This window comes from Hyperoodon ampullatus (assembly GCF_949752795.1).
Source record: "Hyperoodon ampullatus genome assembly, chromosome: 2".
Classification (NCBI taxonomy): domain Eukaryota; kingdom Metazoa; phylum Chordata; class Mammalia; order Artiodactyla; family Ziphiidae; genus Hyperoodon; species Hyperoodon ampullatus.
In genome coordinates this window covers 109,888,614-109,909,667 of record NC_136915.1, presented here as the reverse complement: position 1 = coordinate 109,909,667, position 21,054 = coordinate 109,888,614, and the positions used below count along the sequence as shown (strand labels likewise).

The 21,054-nt window shown below is 51.7% G+C and overlaps 1 protein-coding gene across 1 annotated transcript; it reads right to left on the bottom strand.

Annotated features, from left to right (window-relative positions):
* Positions 1-10,954: 10,954 nt before the first annotated feature.
* Positions 10,955-19,228, bottom strand: ADAMTSL4 (ADAMTS like 4). The gene is made up of 17 exons (XM_079698169.1): positions 19,170-19,228; positions 18,895-18,952; positions 18,228-18,583; positions 17,362-18,043; positions 17,018-17,120; positions 16,111-16,247; positions 15,535-15,739; positions 15,135-15,307; positions 14,870-14,981; positions 14,580-14,765; positions 14,254-14,383; positions 13,712-13,916; positions 13,202-13,378; positions 12,679-12,885; positions 12,406-12,585; positions 11,982-12,126; positions 10,955-11,831 (listed from the first exon to the last, which is right to left on the bottom strand). The coding sequence occupies exons 1-17, from the start codon at positions 19,187-19,189 to the stop codon at positions 11,695-11,697; spliced, it is 3,213 nt and encodes a 1,070-aa protein (XP_079554295.1). The 5' UTR covers positions 19,190-19,228; the 3' UTR covers positions 10,955-11,694.
* Positions 19,229-21,054: the final 1,826 nt, after the last annotated feature.

Sequence of the window (21,054 nt, the reverse complement as noted above, 5' to 3'; positions counted from 1 at the left end):
TGGGAGGGCGGGGCACATGGGCTGATGACTTAGAAGTAATGGGCTCTGATTGGGCAACTACTCATTTGAGTTCCTTCCATTTGTCTTAATTTAACTGGTGAAATTTTAACTGAGTTCATGAGCTCATCTTCAAAGCTTTTGCTAAAAGATTTTCAGCTGTTCCAAATGGGACTTATTAGGAGTATGTATAAAAAGATCACATTGGGTGGATGAGAGACACTTGATCCCTTGTTTGTTTAATAAATTGTACAATGATGGCTTGGAAAAGCAGGCTATAGTCTAACCATGGTGCTATTGCTAGGCTTGCTTGTTAAACACAGGTCTAAGCCTAGTGAGTTAATAAAACGAATACTTATTTCATTTCTATTAATGATTCTCAAACTTTGTTTCAAATTTTTGCATTGGCATCTCTATGGACTTCAGACTTGATGTTTTATCAAACTTACCGTTTATTTTCTATCCTTCCTTGAAATATTTGCTGCTTGTTCGGCTCCCTCTACAGATATTTATAGTTCCTACAAATTTACCTTGCCATCCCTGGACTCTTACTAGCCCTTTTAGTTTTTGGCTCTAGGAACCTAAGTGACCGCCCAAGGAGTCCACAGACCTTCATCCTTCTTGAATTTTATCCTTAGGAGGTGGCAGTACAATGGGTGCTGACAGTAACAGTGATGAGGTGAGAAGAGTCCCTTTTCCTTGGACTAGTATCTTATTGGTTGTTGCTTAATCCTGTCTTTGGGGAGAAATTTTCAAAATCTCCTTAGGGATTTTCAAAAGAGGGGATGATATCTTAGGTGACTTTCTCTAGGTTCTTTTGCATTTGAATATGCTCACTTAAAATTATAGAAATTGATGGGCTCTGTTAAACCTCAGAGTTATATAAAAGCTACTAGTAAACTGGAGAAAACTTTTATAGTGGAACCAGGGTCATTTTGAAACCTTCAGCTTCTGAACGTGACCTTTAGTATGTGGACTCCAGACAAAAATAGGCATGAATAAAATGACTAAGAATGTAATAAGGGAACAATTGCCCTGCCCGCCCATCTCCAAGCCTTAAGGTCATCTAGCTAGAACTATTTTTATCTGTGTATTTATCATTCTTGATCATAAACCACTTATTTATATCATGTCTATCTCTAAGGACCTAAAAGCACTTTATATAGTTAATCCTAAGATCTAGTTAAGGTGTCTAAAAAGGACTGTCTCCCCATAGCCAGTTGTGGAAATAAGCACAGAGCTGTAGATGGATGGAGTTTAGGGGCCCCACTTCCCAATTTACTAGGTGTGACTGCTGAAATGTAGATGAGAATCTTCAGTTGCTATTTTGGGTCAGAGGCTGTGAGGGCTTAGGGAGCCCAAGTGCTTTGGGGCAGGGTGGGTGATTTCTGTAGGGAGAAGAGGCACATGTTTTAAGTGCTGACTAGCTGCGTAGTTCAGGCAAATCCTCCAAAATGGAAAGGGAGGGGCTGCCTGGAAAGATGGCTCTCAGCAACTTCTGTCTGTCTGATGCTTCTCTCAGGGAAAACCCTGCAGTCCTCTAGTGTCTATGTACATTCTGTTGGGGGTGAACACCTTGGTTCTGGTTAAAACAGCTAGTGCTGTTTACATCTGTGCCAGGAAGGGTTAGGACCAACTACAAACTAATGTGGGCTGTAAAATGCAGTGTGTTTCCCTAACTTCCTGTTTTTCCTGAGATGAAAATAATAAATCTTTTATTCAAATGCAAGGTGTGGTACGGGTGTTTTCTAATCAATGCCTGTTTTCCTTCCCCCTCTTAGGCAAGCATCTGAGGGAAGTCAGCTGAACAAACAAGTATAGGTGAATTAACCAGCAAAAGCCCCATAAAGCTGATTTGCCTTAGAGCAAAGGTCAGTTCCATTCAGAATAACCCCTTCTTTCATTCAAATTAGAGCTGTTGGGCTTTTTTTAAAATATTTTTTTGGCCACTCCGCACGGCATGTGGGATCTTAGTTCCCTGACCAGATATCAAACCCACACCCCCTACATTGAAAGCGCAGAGTCTTCACCACTGGACCAGCAGGGAAGTCCCGGGCTTTTAATTACATGTATTACTGCTGTACTTTGGAGTAGTTCAAAAGTACAACAGTATATTTTAATACAAAAAGCATAATCCCCATCCCAATTTCTTTTAGTCACCAAATGTTGGTATAACTGGGGGGTAAGAGGTTTCACTACAGCAGTTATTGTATCTCCCTATCTCACTCAACCTTTTGAGGTGAGTAAAGAAGCTAGAAGAATTAACACCCAAAGTTAAGTTTCCATAAGGTTGTTGGTACTAATCTTTCAGTACCTTTCCCCTTTCTTCCCAAAAAGGAGGTGAGAATAAGCAAGTCAGTTTCAGAAGCCCCATCCTGTCTTTATTTTCAGCTACCTTGAAAGGGAGCGGAATCACCATGGAAATGTGCAAATATGAGGTTTGCATATTGGTTTTAAGCCCTGAGCACCAAATGCTAATCATGCAAACAGGATTCTGCCCTTTACCCCCTTCAGGTTTTGTGCATTTCTGTTTGGCAGCCCCTCTCTTTCTGGAGCCTAACTCCCAGAAGATGGCAGTTTTTTCTCATTACAAAGAAAGCTGTTTCGTACAAATGAACTCCCAAACAGGTGTGGAGGGAGAGTAGCACAGATCATGAGCGCCCAAATCGTGGTCAGAGTCAAGTTCTGCTGTGCAAATACTATTGCTCCCATTGCTCTGTTGTGATGTGAAGCTATTTCTGTGGCAATATTCCTTAGTTTAACACCTTAAAAACTTGGGTCAAATGGTAACCAATAACATGAGTCACTGAGGGAGTCAAAATAATCAACACTTCCCCTCATTTGATACAACCAAACTTTTTCTTTCAGTTCCTGTTTTGCTACTTTAGTGCTAGCTCTTGCTTCAGACTGTTTCAGAACATTTTTCTTAAAGCAGTTGTGACAGCTGGAGGGTTTTACAAAAGTTAAAGTGAAATAATTTGTACAACTGGTGTGTAGCACGGCTCCAGCCAGATGCCCAGTGCACAGGCCATTAATTCCTGGAGTTCAAGATGATCAGCTGAGTCTGTCTTAATTTATCCTAGTTCTTTTTGGCCCCACTTTTTCAATGATTACTGAGCTTTGTCTTCTGGAACCCTCCCACACTCTTTAAAGGCTTCTCAGTTTCAAGATTTGAAAGCTTAACTCTGTCCCTCTTCTTTAGTTTCAAAGTTGTTACAGTGTTATCTTAGTTATGTGAAGCATGTGGAAAGTTGGGAGTTGGGAATCTGCCTGCAGGCAGATGTAACAGACCTCTCAGGGAATTCTGTGTTCTTTACTAATGATTCTTGTGAGGTTAAAAAAAAAAAAAAAAAAATAGGGCAGGCTTTTGTTCCCATGCTATACCTGGTCTTTCTTTTGCAGTTCCTTTCTTTACCTGCATAGAATAATAGTTCTTGACTGTTGGGAAATGTGTTCGGGCCAAGAATACTACTCTGGATTTTACCGCTTCCAAGTATCCATTTCCATGGCTTGTCTCTGCCATTGGGTTTCTGTATTCTTACCCACTTTGCCTTCTCTCCTCTTCCCCTGTTCAGGGGTTACTTTAGTTCATTAAGAATGTTTCAAACCTTCAATGAACTGGGACATTTAATGAGCTCAAGGCAGCCAAATGTTTGTTGAATTTCTTCATTTGTCCATTACCTGGCAGGGGACTGCTTACTATGCACCATGCACTTTTGGATGCTGAAGTTTTGAAAAGACTAATTCTTACCCTCAATGCAATAAAAAAAGACTAGGGTGGAGTGGGAGGTTGGGGTTAGCAGATGTAAGCTTTTATGTATAGAATGGGAAAAAAACCAACCAGGGAACACTCGAAAGAAACATGACAACTAAATGCAGGGTGATCTTTGATTGGATCCTGGATGAAAAAAGCTATAAAGGACTTGGGAACAATTGGGAAAATTTTAATATGGGCAATATGTTAGACAGTACTGTATCAATGTTAAATTTCTTGAGTGTTAATTATATGTGGTTACATAAAATGTCCTCGTTTTTAGGAAATACATCTGAAGAATTTATGCATACAAATCCATGGAAAGAAAGCAATTGTAGCACAAAGTTAAAGCTCACAGTCTAATAGGAGTGATAACATAGACAAAAATAGGATACAGTACACAAAATACTATAATAAAGATACTATAAGACAAGGTGGGACAAAGCAGGGTGACAACTTCTGGAAGTAGAAGGTGGTCAAGAAGGCTTTGAAAACATTTGAGGTTGGACCTTAAAATGAGTAGGAAACATGCACAAAAGCATGGAGCTGGGAAAGAACCTCTGGTGGGGTGTAGGAGAAGAGGGAGATGTGTAGATAATTTTTTTTCTTCTCATTTCATCTTCCCTCCCTGCCTTCCTTCCCCTTTACCATACATGGCCAGTGAAGGTAGTATCTCTTCAGTTTCTTCCATTTAGGGCCTTATATAAAAGTATTGGAAAACACTGGTAGGAAAAAAAAAAGATGTCTCTTTGGTCTTAGAAGTCCGAATTTGGTATAAATACACAAAGCTGGGTGGACTGTGTTTATCTGGGAAGTAAAGAAGATAGACTCTATTGGCCGTTTCCTCTGTCTTGTTAAAGTGGTAGCCCTGAACACACACAACCTAAGGATCATAGCCATCACTGGATCCTGGTGTAGGAGCTGGCATTGGCAGACCTGCTTTGAATAAAGATGTCTTAAGAGCATCACCTAAGTTCGCTCACACATCTCACCAGCCATCTTCACCCACCCAAGTTCACATAGGGAAAGGAACCAGGTTTTTGAACATGGACCCGAGACTGCTATGCTCTCTGCAGAACAGAATTTAATAAAGAACAGCCCCCAAAAGTTATTTAACTGGGCCCTAAGATACTGAATGATGGCTCCACTCTCCCTAATCCTGTTCCCATGGGAGACTCAATTACAGCTATTCGCATCCTGGTTCAAAAAACTAGTTTGCTCTGACTGCCCAGACTTCCCCACAGGCTGCATTCTTGCCCATGAGCTCATTGTTTTGGCTTCTCTGCCTGTATAAATCCACAGACAGGGCCCGAAGTCTCAGTCCCAGCCCCCTAGCTCGCTGGGGCTGCATTCCATTCAGAATTTCACCACCCCCACTTGGTCTCCCCTCCCCCCACCCTCTGTGGTCACATGTGTATGTTTATTGAAGTTATTCTGGAACAAGGTGTGCTGGGAAAGAGCCAAGGAAGCAGACGAGGAAAAGAGTATTTAACTGTTGGGTTTCTACCTGAATTAGATGAGTTTTCTTCTTTATTTTGATTAAGAAACGCCTTCAATTCTGTGCCCCTAAAAACAGTTCGTTTTCTAGTCTAATAGGAGGAGCTGGTTTCAGAAATTTTGGTACACATTTCATAGACACCCCTACAGGGCTGGTATGACTCAGGTGTTCAGATTTGGGGTTGAGGGGGGAGGTAGGGGTTTTCCCTAAGAAACATTGGTTTCATAAACATTTTATTCCTGAATCTCTATGCCCAGATCTTTCATGCATTCCATCCTCAGTTCACACCTCTATTCCTGAGGTTGCCTGCAGTGGTTCCCACCCATCTCTAGACCCTGAACACCCAGATCTAAGGCAAGGTGGGACCCACTTTGGCTGAAGCGCTATGGGAAGGGCATTTTGCTTACTTTGTAAAGCTTTGGGTTAATACTGTATGCCCAGTGTACGCCTTTCCTGTCTCTCTTCATCATACAAAACAAAAAAAAAAAAAAAAAAAACCCAAAAAACAAAACTGCAGACTGAGACTGTGGGAGGTGACTTCTTTCATTTCTCAGAAATCCTCTGTGAGGCAAAGTAGAGAAACAGAAAGAGGGAAACAACTTCGTGTCGAAATGAAATGAGGTTGTCTGTGTGTTTTGAAATGAGGTGGCTTGTTTTCAGCTTTAAGGAACAACAGCTGTACAGAGGAGCTTGGTAATGGTGGGGGAGTGGTTGGTTACCTGCTTCTTTGCCCCTTTCTCTCACTTCAAAATTTGATAGTTGGGGTCAGGTCTGAAACAGGATAGAGGTTCTGTATCTTCCTTTCCCCCCTCATGAACCATGATGGATAGATCTGTCAATCCATCACAGTACTATTGAGTGAAAGAAAACCTCTAATACAAAAGAAGGATTTGGTAAGCAATCCCAGAAATAGGTTATTTTAAAAAGCAATGCAGCTGCATTGCTTTTAAGTCCAGAACATATTAACATACAACTTTGATAAAGTTTGTTCTAGGGAAAAACACTGTGACTCAATTAGTAATATATAAGCCTATGTTTGTATGACAGTGTGTGTACCTTACACAAAGGCCATGTATATTTATTTTAATTATTTCCTGGGGCCTAAACACTGAATATATTTGAAAGAATTTTTAATTCCTTGAAACTTTGAGTTGAAAAATGAAATTTAGACAGGATTTTCCTAAAATGCAGAGAAGTCATGAAAGACGTTTGAAAACGACAAAAACACTTGATCCCATCCAACTTCCAGATCACTGTGGCCCAAAGAACTGAGTATTTTGATAAAGGGTGCTCTGTGGGAATGAAATTGAATAGCAGATCAAAGGAATTAGAATTTTAAAAGTTAAAAGACTAGACTTAATTTTCTCCCCTGTAAACTGGATTTAATTGTCTTCCCCCATCTTATTATTGAGAAGATTCAAAGAGAGAATATATACAAATGCTTTACCTTAAAGCACTAAACAAAGTGCTTTAAGGAATTTCGGGAAAAGTCCCTTAAGGATTTACTCTGTCAGCCATGTCCAAGTCATTGAATTCCCAGGGAGAAACCACTAAGAAGCCGATGTCAATAGATAGGATGTTGAATTAAAAGGGTCTACAGCTGTATTTTGAAGCAGAGGGGACACAAACAGGACTTTCCATGGCTGGGCATTGTGGGAGTTCAACCAGATGGAAGAAATCCCAGGGGTAAGTAAACTCCCTGCCAGCCAAATCTGCCCTATTGCCTTTTTCTGTATGGCTCAAAAGCTAAAAATGGTTTTTGCATTTTTAAATGGTTGAAAAAAGATATTTGGTGACACATTAAAATTATATGAAATTAAGATTTCAGTGTCATAAATAAAGTTTGGTTGGAACACAGCCATGCCCATTTGTTTACAAATTGTGTAGGGCTGCTTCTGTGCTACAGCAGCAGTCAAGTAGTTGCAACAGAGATTCTATGCCCTGCAAAGCCAAAAATATTTACGGCTGGTCCTTAAGAGAAAAAGGTTGCCCACTCCTCTGCTAGAGCTAAAAAGGCGTCTTATGATGTCATGAAAGAGGCAGGCAACAAAGAATCAGTAGTATCCAGGGGAGGGAGGAAGAGGTGAAAGAGGGGGTCTGGTTCCAGAGCAGATTAACTCTGCCCCTCCCATCAAGGGCAGGGCCTCTTGCCTTTTGGCCTAGGGATCACAGGGACACACACAGTCTTCTTTTTATGAGTAACTCCACCCTCTCACCCCTAGTTTCTTTTCCTCCTCACTCAAAGTTCTGTAGAGCTGTCTCTTAAAAAGATTCAGGCAAGGCTCTGAGGAGTACAACACACACACATACATCCTAACCTCAACCTGGAACATTCCTGAAATTGAACCCATCTCTCCTCCAATACTGAAGTTCTTTCCCAGGACATTCAAACACAGCTCTCTGGTGCTCGCTGAGAAAGTGCTCTGGTCTGGTTCCTAGTCATCCCTGCACCTCCCTGTCAGCTGGTGTGGCTGATTGGTTTCCTAGCATCTGACTGCTATGGCTCATGCATACCTTGTTTGGACTAATTTTGCACATTCCTCCCTCCAATCCTTTCTACCTTCTGACCTCAGCCATGAAACACCCCCCTCTAGAGCTTTCCCCAATCTCCAGGGTCAAGGAGCCCAAAGTCAGATTGAAGATTTGCGGTCTAGTTTGGTTAACCCAAACTGTTTCTCTTGTTGACTGACTTAGTCTTAGGTACTTTCCTGAGGCTTTCTACTTCCTGTAGAAGATGCCTCTCACCCTTTAAAGCAGACATCTCTTCATCATCTGCCTGTGACAGATAAGCCCCCTCCGCTCTAACTTCCCCACCCACCTGACTCCCAGAACCAGAGATGATGGATTTGAGGGATGCTGGTCGGAGAGAGGGTGGGAATGCAGGAACGCACGCCCCCACTCCACCTCCAAACTGTTGAGGTACTCTTTAGCATGATTCCCCATGCTTCAAGGAGAGGAGAGGTCTCTGATTCAGTTTACTCTGGCGGGGGAAGGGTGTTAAGTTCAGATGAAGTTTCTGTAAAACTGGGGAGAAGGGGAAACAGGAAATGAAAGAGGATCTGGTTGGAGGGAATCTGGAAGGGACCTTCTTGCATTTTGTTCTCACTCTCATCCCTCTGCCCTCCTGCCGCCCTCCAGGTCTATCTAGATCCTCCCCTAAAGGGCTCCTGAGGGAGGGTGTCTTCAGGTTGGGACACTCATGCCGTAGGTCAGCACCTGGGGCCCTGTGCTCTGCTTCACTCCTAGTCAACCACAGAGCTTGAATCTGGGTGAGTGTAGAGTGTGGGTCTGGTCTCCTCAGACTCACCCCTGCAGCTGTGAGCACCTGCTTTCAGGGAGGCCCCTGGTTGGGGAAGTGTAGAAGCTAAATTTAGTCTGAAGGCTGAAGCTTAATTGGGTGGGTAATTACCCTGGGGAAACTGGGAGGGGGGAGGGGAGAGGAATTCTGACCCAGCTGAACTGAGACCTCACAAGTTCAGCCCTAAGTCCACTGACACAGAACCACAATCCCCTTCCCCCAACAAACACCGAGAAATGAGAAGCCCTAGCAATTTGCTGGCCTGCACGCTTGATCTCTCTTGTGCACATCAAGATTGTTCCTATCACCACCCCACCCCCACCTCGATTCTCAGGGGTCCAGTTCCTCTGAGTCCTTCCCTAAATTCCACCCAGGGCACCAAACCTAGGGGCCCCTCCAGCACATCTCCCTGACCTTGGGTTGCAGCTTCCTCTCTCCCCTCTGGAGGCAGAGGGTTTCAGAGGTCATCAAAGAGGCATCTGGCCACACTACTATCCTCTAAGGGGCCAGGAAAAGGGGTGCTTGGGGTCAGGTTTCCCTTCCTGAAGATTTTCACATTGACACCCCCCTCCCCAATACTGAGTGACCAGAGAAAAGAATCCTTAGGGGCTGCACTGAATCCTAGCTTTAAAATGAGGTGAAAGGGGGCAACCCCCCAGATGAAAGCGCACATCCTGAGCAGTCAGAGGCTGGAGGCTATGAGGGAGCTGGGGGCTATCAGAAAGAGAAGGGAGTTACTGAAGCTGGGGGAGCCCTTAGAGGGGCTGTGGCTGCATTCCCCACCTGTGATTGGTTCTCAGGCTCAGGCCAAACTCCAAACCTGCCCGGCAACAGCCCAGAGAGGCCCAAAGAGGGAGGAGGAACTTCGGGGAAGTCAGCTGAGCTGGGGCCACCGCCCAGCCTTCAGCTTCCAGGAATCACTGGGAGGGCCCCAGCTATTCACCACACCCCTCCCTCGGTCTCAGGGCTCTGCCTTCAGCCCTCAGTATCTACAAGGCGGGCTCAGGTCCCACTTCCCTGGTCCCCCCGCGTCTTTGATCCCCTTAGGGGTTCACCAGAGGAACACATCTGACGCCTTCTCTTTACACTGAGCAGAGACACTAAGACTGGGCTTTCCTTGTACCCCCTTCCTCACTCCTCGTCCTGGACTGAAGTCAGTTTCTTTCCTTTCCCCCCCATTTCCTTTTGCCTCCTTCCTCATGCACTGTCCTCCCAAGATGTTGTACGGAGTCTTCCTTCTCAGCCACTTCCAACCCAGGGAAAGCCTGCTTCCCAAGGCAACAGTATGACGTGAGGGAGCTGCCAGAGCAGAGAAGTCCTGTCTCCTCAGGCAACTCTGGGGTCCTCCCCAGTGTCTGGGTGTCTGGGTGTGCATGCTCAGGGAACAGTAGTCACTGAGTTCAGCTGTTTCTGCAGGCCTTTATTTATGGTCTTACTCGACCAGACTTGTAGAGGTGCAGGGATGGGGGAGGGATGCTTCTAATGGGGAGAGAAGCTCAGTTCTATTGCACTTCCCCTCTTCCTAGGCATGGGGACCCCTGGGAAGTCTGGCTCCCACAAGTGGAGATCTGGACTCAGACCTCAGAATTGTAGGGGTCAGGGAGAGGATCTGTGTTATGGAAAAGGCTGCCCACTCTCACACCACCTCTAGCAAGCTATTTACCTTGAGAGTGGACATGGGTGGGGGAGGGAGGAGGGAGGAGACTAGGGTGAGACATCTCTGAAGAATGTGTCTTTGGCAGGACATCCAGTACTGCCTTGGCTCCACCCTCGACTCCACCCCCAAGTCCCCTAGAGCCGGGCCAGGCTCCTCCTCCGGCCGTTTCTGCTGAGGGAGAGGGGTGTGGGGTGTGGGGTGTGAATCATTTCCTTTCCTCCCACCCTATAAAGAGCGATAAACCAAAAGCTTAATAGGGAAATGGGTAATAGCAGAAAGGATGAGAGGAGCAGGAAGGCAGGGCCAAAGAAAGGGAACAGGAAAAAGGACCCCTGAAAAGGCAGCCGCCATTCAGCTCAGCCCCAGATGGGAAAAAAGTGCTACTAGATTCCAAGAGACTTTACAGAAAGACTTAGCCTACCAAGAAACCCACCATAGGCCAAGCAGTTTCTTCTTCAGCTCTGGACCCAAGCGCCCAACTCCATAACTAAACTGGGAGAAGTGGTGACCTCTAGTGGTCAATGACCAACCTGCAGGGCCTGAGGTCGGCCAGGATCCTCTCCCTCTCTGACCAAGGCTCCTGGTCTCAGGTGACTGGGGCTCATTCATTAGCCTTTCTGGGCCCAGACTCTCTCCACCTGGGCTCCAAGTACTGTTCCCCTTCCCACCCTTCATTCTGATCTCACACTGCTTGCTTAGGTGGCCTGAATGGCTGGGTTCCCACGAGGACAATGAAGAGCCTGTTTCTCATTTGTCATAATCATCTTTAATAAAAAATAAATTAGTTCTGGGGTGGGAACCATTTTAGGAGGTGGGGAGCGGGAGCAGGGGCTCGGGTGTCTTATTCTAACCTTTCTCTTTTCCATCCTCTGCCTAGCTGGTCCCTGCTCTGGGGAGATAGTCTCTCTTCCTGGGGAAAAGCAGGATTGGCAATGGCTCACCCCATCCCTAGCTAACTATGAGAGGGAGGGATAGAGAGACTAAGTAAGGGGAGAAAGGGTCAGAGGACAAAAGGATGGTTTAGATGATGTGTGGCCTGAACAGGAGAAATGAGGTTTAGGACACAAAGTTGGGATTAATGGGAAGGCCAGACTCTAAGTAGCTCGGATTCCCAAAGAGTTGCAAACTTGCTTTCCTTTCAGCCTAGAAAACTCTCACGGAAACAGGCATTGTCCCCTCCCCCGGTTCCTTCTCAGTCTGTGTAACTTCTTTTTGAGAAGTGATACAGATTTATGGGCGCACACACACCCACACAGGCCCATATACACATCTGGGGGCATATGTGCACACACACCATCACACCACCGCACAGACCCAACCACACGTCTTGACAGTTACTGTTTGTCATCTTGCCACCTTCGACCACCCTGGGGGACGTCCCTAGTGAGACCAGGACAGGCTAGAGAGCCAGAGGGTACAGAGTGGGCTGATTGACAGGTGACTGATGGTGGCATGAGAAAACCACGAGCAGAGGGTCTCCTGGACCCATTTCAGGCGGGCTCCGGGGGAGACCGCTCCAGGACATGGGCGCAAGAGCGGCAACAGGTAGCTGTGTAGTAGGGATAGACGCAGAGCCGGGCCTGCACCACCAGGGGGCAATGTGGAGAGCTGTCCTTGCATTGATCATCTGGGGACAGAGGAGGCCATTGGGCACAAGAAGTCACCAAGATCCATCCCGCTGGAGGTGTGTTGCCCACTCCCACTCGTCCTTCCTAATCTCCACCCACACTCCAGCTAACTCCGCTCTGCTGGGGGCTGGGGAGAGGGAGCTCTTTACCAGGGCGCTGGCTGCAGGGTTGGCTGTTACAGGATCGTTTCCTGGAGGGCCGCAGGTGAGGAGGGCATCGGATGCTGAGGGTCTGGTTGGCGGTCAGGCACTGGACCTCCCTTGTCTGCGTGCCCCCCTGGCAGGAGCGAGAACACTGGGGAGACCCCAGCTATCAAATCAGACTTTTGCTGTGCCCCAGGCTCCTCCTGAACCCCAGGCCTCCTCCTCCTCTGAAAGGAGTTGGGGGGCTCTCCTGGAGCATTATGAAACCCCACGTGGAGGGGGCCCACCTGTCCTCCTGGTCTAGGAAATGGGACAAGTTAAAGTGCCGCTGGCTTTAGCCTGGGGCACAGAGGGAGGTACAAGGAGGGAAGCCTCTCCTCCCCTCCCCTGGAAGTCCATGCTGAGCAGGGCAAGGGTGCCAGGCACTCACCGGACTCCAGGGTGTAGAAAACCATCGGTCTTGGCAGTCCTGCCCCTGACAGGGCTGCAGGGCAGGGGGCCTGGGCAGGTGGGAACAGTTGCTAGGAGAAGTCACATTGAACTCAGTCCCCAGTTTGGACACACAGATGATGTCTCTACGCTGCGTGCCAGAGCCACATTCTGAGGAGCACTAATGGAGAAGACGGGAAGGGAGAGCAGGATTACTCCGACCTCCCCCCAGGGAATCCCACCGACGGGCCCCCCTCCCAGGCTCTCAGCTCACCTCTGCCCAGGGCCCCGTGTACCAGCACCACGTCACCTCACAGGGCCCCAAGCTGCAGGCACGCATGTCAGGGGGGCGGCTTCCTGGAGCACAGGTCTGCTCAGTGGCTCCTGCCCCTGCTTCCTCCTGGCCCTCCCCATGGGTCTCCCCACTCCCGAGGCAGACGACAGAACGTCGCTGGATTCCCGTCCCACACTCAGCTGAGCACTGTTGGGAAGCAGAGTGTGAAGGGAGGCTGGAGTGACAAGTAGGGGAAGGGGAGGGGGCTGAGGACAGACACATCCCGGATCCGGGAGTTAGGGAGTGCCCCAGGGGTACCAGCCAGATATGGGGAAACTTTGCCAGGCAGGAGCCAGGATGTCAGCGTAAGTTTTTCTCTGAGTCCCCAACATAAGCAGTGTTTAGCAGACGTCGGGTGCTTGCTCAATCAACGTTATGCAACCATGCTGGAAAGGCCCCGGGAGGGTGTCCTGGGTGGGGGGTACCGGGGGCGTGGGGCTCAGCTAGGGAGTGTGAGGCCCACCTTGGAGCTCCAGTCACTGTGGAACCAGGCTGTGATGCAGGGCCCCATGTCACAGGCCTCTCTGCTGGGGGGCCGAGGGGGGCCTGAGACGCACTCCTGCTCGCTCACTTCATCACCGTTGTTGCCGACGCAGCGGACCTGTCGGCTCCTCTGGCCGCGCCCACACCGCACAGAGCACTGAGGGGACGAGGGGCATTCAGGCCTGGGCTTCCCTGCCTGCCTCACCAGCCTCCAGCTCTGGGGCCTCTGAACCAGGATCTGCCTTGGATGCCTGGCTCAGCGGTTACAGGGCTTTGTGGGCTGAGGAGCAGGCTGAGTATGGGGCTCTGGGCCCCCAAGCCCAGGTTCCGTCTCTTCGCAGACTTACAGATGGAGGTTCTACATGAGATCTCATTTGTAAAAGTTTCTGCTGATTAGAACGGAGTTGGAAAAACCACTGCTCTAGCTCACTGGTGCCCATGCCTCCAGGATCTTCCCGCTCCAAGAACTTCCTTGCCTGGGACCACTCACCTGGCTCCAGGGGGAGCGGACCTCCCAGCGGCCGCAGAGGCGCAGCTGGCATGGCTGGGTGATGTTGGGCCGGGGCAGATGTCTGCAGCGCTCCAGGGGCACCGACGAGCCGCCGCCCCCAAACTCCTGCCGGCAGCGCAGCTGACGGTGCTGGGTGCCGGGGCCACAGGAGCGGCTGCAGGACGTCCACTCGCCGGCCTCCCAGCTATGGGCGTGGGCAGGGAGGGGAAGGGACAGAGACACAGAGGGCAAAAACAGAGATGTGTGGGACTGCCATGTTTGGGGAAGGGGACGACAGACTGGGGGTGGGGACCCCTCAGAGGAGAGTGGGCATATTTGGAGTCTGGGATCCCTTGTGGGGCTCAGGGTTTCCTTGTTGTCTATGGAATGTCAGCCTTTCTCACTGAATAACGTCTCTCTGAAGCCAGGAGATCTTGTGTTGAGTGCAGAGTCCAGGTGAGATCCTATGGGGGCGAGGATGTGTTTCCCCGGGGCAACCGTCGTGTCCCCAGGACCCTAACCCTCCCGTGGGGCTCACTCACTACGGTGGGCACGGGGGGCCGTGGCAGGGTTCCTGGGAGGCTGGGGGCCTGGTGCCCACGGCACAGCTGCGTTCATCCAGTTCCTCTCCTGACTCACGAGAAATGCAGAGGAAGACAGGGCGCCAGACACCTGTAAGGGATAAAAGGGAAGCCAGGGGAGGCAGGATAAGCTCGGCATCCAGTGTCAGTGGGGTCCCAGGCACCGAAGTCCGATTCGGCACAGAGTCAAGGTGTGGACCCACAATCCAGGGTATGGGGTCAGGAGTGCCAAGCTGGGCATCTGGGCTGAGGGTGCCAGGAACACAGGCTGGTGGGTGAAGTCTCACCTTTTCCACAGGATGCCGAGCACTCAGAGTGTCCCACCCGTTTCCAGTATCCGGCTGGAGATCCCAGGGGTGTCCTGGGATGGGGCGGGGCGGGCATCTGGGGGATCCGCACCTGACGCTGGAGGGTGCCTGGGGTGCGGGCAGGGCGGGGTACTGAAGCAGGTGGGGGTTCTCCCCTCAAAACCTCTGCGCAGGGAGAGTCGGGTAGACAAATTAGATGCATCCCCATTGCCTCGAGCTCCCCTCAGCCTCTCCCCACCTCCTTTTAGGTCTGGGGATCAAAGTCTTACCAGGCTGGAGTTGGGGGAGACGGGGCTCTGGGGTGGGGTTCTCAAGGTTTAGAGGAGGTGAAGAGATGACATACTGGTAGAAAACACCTGGGTTTTCCTCCTGAAAGATCATCTGGGGAGAAAAAGAGAAGGTAATGAATGTTTGGGGGTGGGCAGGGGGGCATCCACTAGCCTTCTGCCCATCTTGAGACCCACAGCTTTCCCCTCAGAGGAGAGGCAGCGGGGCAGCCTCCTCCTCCAGCCCAGGCGCAGGCCCCTCGCTCACGTAGACATCCACAGGCTGGGTCGTGGGGCCTTCCGCAGACAGACTCTCCCCCACGCCCTCCTCTCGAGGAGGACGGCTGTACCGGAAGACAGTCCCGCCGGCGGCGTAGGACCCAGGGGGATCCACAGCCCAGTTTCCATTAATGATGGACCGGCCCCCAGGGCCACGAAGTGCTGGAGGTGGCAGATCAGGACATGCGAGGTTAGTCATACTGTCCTCCTCTCCCACCACTTCCCTGACAGCACAGAACGCCACATACCCCGTGCCCACGGGGGAGGGAGGAAGGGAGCCCTGACTTCCCGGGTGGCTCATTTGCCGTGCTGAATGGGGGTGTGAAGGGCAGAACCAATAGGCCAGGAATGGAACGGGGGACCAAGACTCGGGGAACCCAGGGACTCACCAAGGTAGTTGGAGCTGGGCCGGAGCTGGGTGATCCAGAGCCGGGAGGCTCCAGCAGGAATCAACAGGATTTTCTGATAGCCCAGAGGGCCCCCCCTGTCAGTGAGGTTCCCCGAGACGAGGCGACAGGTAGAATCGTCACCCCCGCAGACTCCACAGCCATCTGGACGCCTGCCCGAGCCGAGGATCCCATCACAGCCAGGGCTCTGGGGGAAAGCGGAGTGAGGCAGGGGCTGCCAGAAGCCAGACACCACCTGCAACCCTGGCCTGGTGGTCTTGGAGCCTTCGGCTCACCGCGTGTCTTGACCTTTGCACTACAAGTGAGATTTGTAGTTTCTCTGTCAGCCTCACCATCCCCAGCCAGCCTCTGGGAAGCTTGGATGGGCTTAAGGGGGTCTTTCTTTCAGATGGACTCTTGACTCTGCTCAGCCCTGCTTGGCAGGTAAGAACTTTCCTCTCTGCAACCTGAGTCTGGGGTTTTGCCATTGTGATGATGAGCAAGGAGACTCTGTGTGTGTGCCTGTAGCAGTTATTAACATTGCCTCTCTCCCCATGTGCGCACCCCGTCCTCCCTCACCAGACAGCGTCCGGCCACACAGATGTCTGGGGCTCCAGGCTGACACAGGGTCCCGTCCTGGACCTTTTCGGTGTGACGGACGTAGAAGCGGAAGCCACGGGGACGGCAGTTCAGTTCACAGCGCTGGGAACCCTGAACTAAGAGACAGGGTAGAAGGGTGGTTAGCTGGGGTCCCTGGCAGGAGGTTAACTGAGAAAGAACCCAGGGCCCTGAGAGCGGCTTGGCTTGCCTTATATTAGCAATAGGGCATCCTGAGGTTGCCGAGGTCACTGTGGATGAAGGGAACACGACAGTTCTGTACTCTGAAAGGTCAGTTTGAGGGTCACACAAAAGTTGGGTCAGATCAATTGAGGTCACTAAGACCAGAAAAGGGGTTGTGAGCTCTGAGAGAAGACAGATACTTGAAACTATGATTATGTGAGTTCAGAGCTCATGAGGGCTTGTCTTGGTATCAAGGTGACACAGGCTGAAAATCAAACGGATGGTAGCTTGGGAGAAAGTGATACAACACTGTCCAGGATCCATGGGGCGCCTCCACCGAGCTGTCACCACTGGACAGGATCTCTCTGACCATGCCCTGCTCATGTCACATCCATCCCACCTCCTGGGTTGGGCTTCTTCCCAGAGGAGACCAGCCAAAGGGCACCTCTGGACACATCCCTTCTCCTAGCCTGACCCCTCTGCTGACCATACACCGCCACCTGACAGCTAGGGCTCTTTCCGAAACCCCCAGCCCTTTCTGGGCCTGTTCTGTCTCTTCACCCCAGCCCTGGGAAATAAGGAAGACAATATGACACAGGAGAAATACAAGAGCCTACAGAGAAGAAAAAGAGGGGCTGGGTGTCTCCTTCCCCATCATCCCCCAATCTCCAGCCCCCCTGTCCAGGGAGTGGGCTAGAAACCTCACCTTCTGTGAAGGGCTCCCACTGGTACAGCTGACCCATGAACTCCTGGGAGTCAAAGGCTGCACACTGCAGGGCCCGGGGGTCTGGCTGCTCAGGGGGGCAGGGCTGAGGTGGGGGATACAGAGGAGTCAAAGCTGGGGAGGAAAATGGGGGTGTGGGTCAGGGCTGGATTGGGGGGATAGGGAGGCAGGTCAGGTCTGTGGAAGAGCTCCAAGGTCCCTACCCTGAAGAGGTCAGATGCCAAGGCCCTTCTCCCTCAGGTCCAGATCTGACAGGCTGAGGACCCAGGCTCAGGGTCAGGGAAGCAGAATTGGAAGTCTGGGGAGGGGTCTAAGAAGGAACTCACCGCTTGGCTGCAGGCTCTCAGCTGCTCACTCTCCCCAGAACATCTTGGGACAGGACTACTGGGAGCGAAGAGGCTCCAGAGGGGGCTGGAATGGGGGCCAGCGCTCAGCAGAGGCAACCAGCCATCTGGGTAGTGAGGGGCAGACTCCGTGAGGGACCCGTGAAGATTCCCCCCAGATCTCCAGTGCTCCCGGCTCTGCTGGCCTCGGCTCCGAGGGACAGAAAGGAAAGGATTAGGGTGTCTCTCTGCCAGCCGGGGACCGGCCCAACCCTGGGAACTTGGCCTTCTTGGCTGAGGGGACATGTGAAAGGAGCTACCTTCTCCTGGGGATGGAGGGAACAAGGAGGGCTCTGTGCCAGAGGCCTGGGCTCTGGGGTGGGGCCGTGTGAGGGCAGGCCTGGTTCTAGAGGGCACCTCTGTCTGAGCAGCTTCGGGGCTTGGGGGTTCTCCTGGGGGGGACAGGGTGTGGGCAGACGGTTCAGTAGGAGGGAGTTCAGTTTGCGGGGTGTGGTTTGCAGAAGATGGCTCCGTTCTTGGAGTCAGGGATGGGAGATCTGAGGTCTGCGAGAGCTCAGAGCTGGGTGGTCTCCTGGGGTGCCTGCGGTTCCGATGGAGCGGCAAAGCAAAGGGCACTCTTCCATAACCAAACATTCCTGGCTTGATGGGGTCTCGAACCCGGGACCTGAGAAAGTGTTACAGACGTGGGGTCACAGCGCTGGCTACCTCGGAGCCTGCCTCCCCAGGCGACTCCCTAGCACCAAAGATAAGCCTTTATAAACCCTGGATCCTTTGCTCTCCTTTCCTTCATCCCTAGCTCCGCCCCTTGCCTAAGGCCCCGCCTCTTCCCTCAAAGCCCCACCCCTCACCTCCTGGATCCTTGAATCTCCTGGGCCTCCTCTCTCCCTAAATGAGAAGCAGGACCTCGAAGGGGGCCACCTCTTCCCCGAGGTGGTGGCCTGTACAGGGGAAGGGTTTCTCGGGAAGTATGAGGTCTGGTGCCTTGACCCCGAGGGAGCAGGGCTTCTGGATGTCTTGGGGGCCGGGGTGGGAGGGGCAGGCCCTGGTGGAGCTGAGCTGTAGGGAGCTGACACGACCGGCTCCTGCGCTGCACCCCGACCCCGCAGGGCTGGGAGCAAGAGGCCCACTGGTCCCAAGGACCCCAGACACCCTCAGGGCCCTGGTTCTCCTCGGGAGGTGTCTGAAGAGAGTGCCCAGACAACACCTGTGTAGACAAAAAGTTCAGCCAAAATTAGAATGATTTTCGAGGGAACTGTACAGAATATCTAGTCCAATGCTGGAGGCTTGGGGCAGTAGTGACTGGCCCAAGGTCACATTCAGCAGCAGAGGTGGGACTTGAAGTGATGTGGCAAGGATTTAGGGAGTTGGGGAGGCTGGGAGGCTGGGAGGGCCCAGTGTGAGAGAAAGGGGCCACGGCTTATCAGAGGCAGTGGACAATGCAGACGCGGCCTGGAGACTGTGGGAAGCCAGGAGGCAGGGAGAGGAAAGGATCATAGTCTCTAGTCCCTGGCTCACCTCCTGATCCAGGCAGAGCTGAGGGAGGAACAGAAGCAGCATCAGACACAACCGGGGCCTGCAAACCAAAGGCAGGAGTGAAGGTGTCAGATAGGAGCTGGAGGAGGTGTTACGACACAGCCCTCACCCCAAGGAGGCTCCGCACATCCTGATGCCAGCTGCTCAGAGTCCAGAAGTTACTCATCACTTCCCCCAGCCCCTCCCAGAGCTCCTTTCCCTCCCTTCCAGAGACCGAGACCCAGCCATCCCTCCTCCAGGGCCGCCCCACCTCTTACCTGCCCGCCCACTTCTCCATCTCTCCTCCCTTGATGGCCCCGGGGCCAGGGAGGAGGGGACCGGAAGTCAACTCTACTCAGGCATCTGGGCGTGGGGTGGGGGATGCGCTCTGCAGGGACCGAAGCCTGGTCCAGTCTCCAGAAAGCTGGGGGTTGGGAGGGATGACTCCTCAGAAGGACATCTCAGAGTGAGAATGGATGGGTGAAGACTGGCCCACCCCTTTATGATCCTAAGGGAGGGAGGGAGAAGGCACACTGCCCTTGTCCATCCGCCCAGGCTGGAGGGGTGGCAGTCTGCCCTCAGCCTCCCAACTCAGGCTCAGTCCCCCTCCTCAGCTTCAGGAACTTCTCAGCTCCATGTCCTAACTAGGAACTATCTCTAGGCCAGCTCAGGCACACGCATCTTTCTTAAGATGGTTTTCATCTGGCTCTCCCTCCTGCCCTCCCAGAGGTCCTGGAAAGCTGAGGAGGGAGGCTCAGTGAGGACTTACCAGACACCCCCTCTGAGCTGCTGACTGGAAGCCCCTTGGGCTTTCCATTTCCTACCTGACTCCCAGCTTTTTCTTCCCTTCTTAGCTAATAAAGCTCCTTCTGGAACACTCAGGCACATCTCTGTCTGCCTCAAACACTTTCCAGTCAAGGGATAGACTAAATGGGCTGATGGTTTAATCTCTAGAGAAGCAGGTGATTTTTCCCACTGAGATTTAACCTCCCTCTAGGGGCCAGCGTCCAGCATTAGATCAATGAGGCCTTACTTCAGGCAAGACTCTGATGGGCTAGGGAAACCTGGGAAGGGGATATGCAGCTAGAGATGCCGTTGCTCCCCAGTCATGCATGGTCTATCTTCTGAAGAGCCAGGAAGTCCCTCCTGAAGTCTGAACTTGATCCTGGGGGAAGTGGAGCTCGGAACCCGCCCCTGGTCGAAGCCTGACTCTCCCATCGCTCCCCTTGCCCTCCAGCCCCTTCCTGCTCACAATGAGCCCTTCCCACCCCCACTCCTCATGCTGCTCAGAGTTCTGCTTTCCAGGAAAAAAAAAATGTTTCTGTTGGATCCGAAAGGCACCCGGGAGAGGAATCCAAGGAGCTAATGCCGAGGTGGGCCAGCTCAGGGGCAGGAAAATGACAGAGGGAAGGGCAGGAATGTGCTTGGGGGTAGCAACCCTCAGCCCCACTTCCCTCCCTGAGACCCCAGGACTTGGGAAGTTAAGGGAGGGATCACAGTGGTTGAGCCTGAGCTGCAGGGTCTCCTCAGCTGCTTGGGGTTGGGAAGGGGGTTGCTGATGGCTGCTCCTTCCCTTGGCTGGGCTGACCATTGAGGTCAGCAACTCCGCCCTGATGGGGGTGGGTGGGTAGGGGCTCCAGAGAAGGGCCAACGTTCCACCCAAAACTTCAGCTCTCTGCCTGACTCTGTTACTGGAGGTTGAAGGAAAGGAGAGATGGGGTGACGATCACTGCCTCTTCTTGCTGCCAGGTCCGGGTCCCCTCTCTACTCCCTCTCTGCCTCTGCTTCTCTCTGCTACCTCTTTCTCCATGGGTCTACCCAGTACACATAATCCTGTCCTGAGCTGGGTTTGGCTTTGGCAGTTCCCTGGAGAAGTAAGGGGTGGGGTGGCGTGAGCTCTTGGGGCCAGGGCCAGGCCTGGCTCCCTCTCTGGAAAAGTCCTACCCCACCCCCTGCATAGCTGGGCAGGGGGCCGACACTCCCCCTCCACCCCTGCAGAAACAGATACACATTTGTGGTTTTCACCCCTTCTCATGTTCCTCATCTGGTGTGTCTCACTGCCCAGGGTGAAGAAAGGAGAGGTCAGAAGTGGTCACGCTTGGGCCAGGCTGACTCTGGTCTAGACAAACCTGGGCTCCTCCCGGCCACACCTCCACACTGGCC

What these genes read in the sequence shown, in the direction of transcription:
- ADAMTSL4 (XM_079698169.1), bottom strand. Translation starts at nt 19,189, where the DNA reads ATGGAGAAGTGGGCGGGCAG. An exon ending in TGAGAGCCTGCAGCCAAGCG is followed by an intron (nt 17,121 to 17,361) that starts GTGAGTTCCTTC and finishes CCCCCACCTCAG; the next exon opens with CCCTGCCCCCCTGAGCAGCC. An exon ending in TCTCCCCCAACTCCAGCCTG is followed by an intron (nt 14,766 to 14,869) that starts GTAAGACTTTGA and finishes CTCCCTGCGCAG; the next exon opens with AGGTTTTGAGGGGAGAACCC.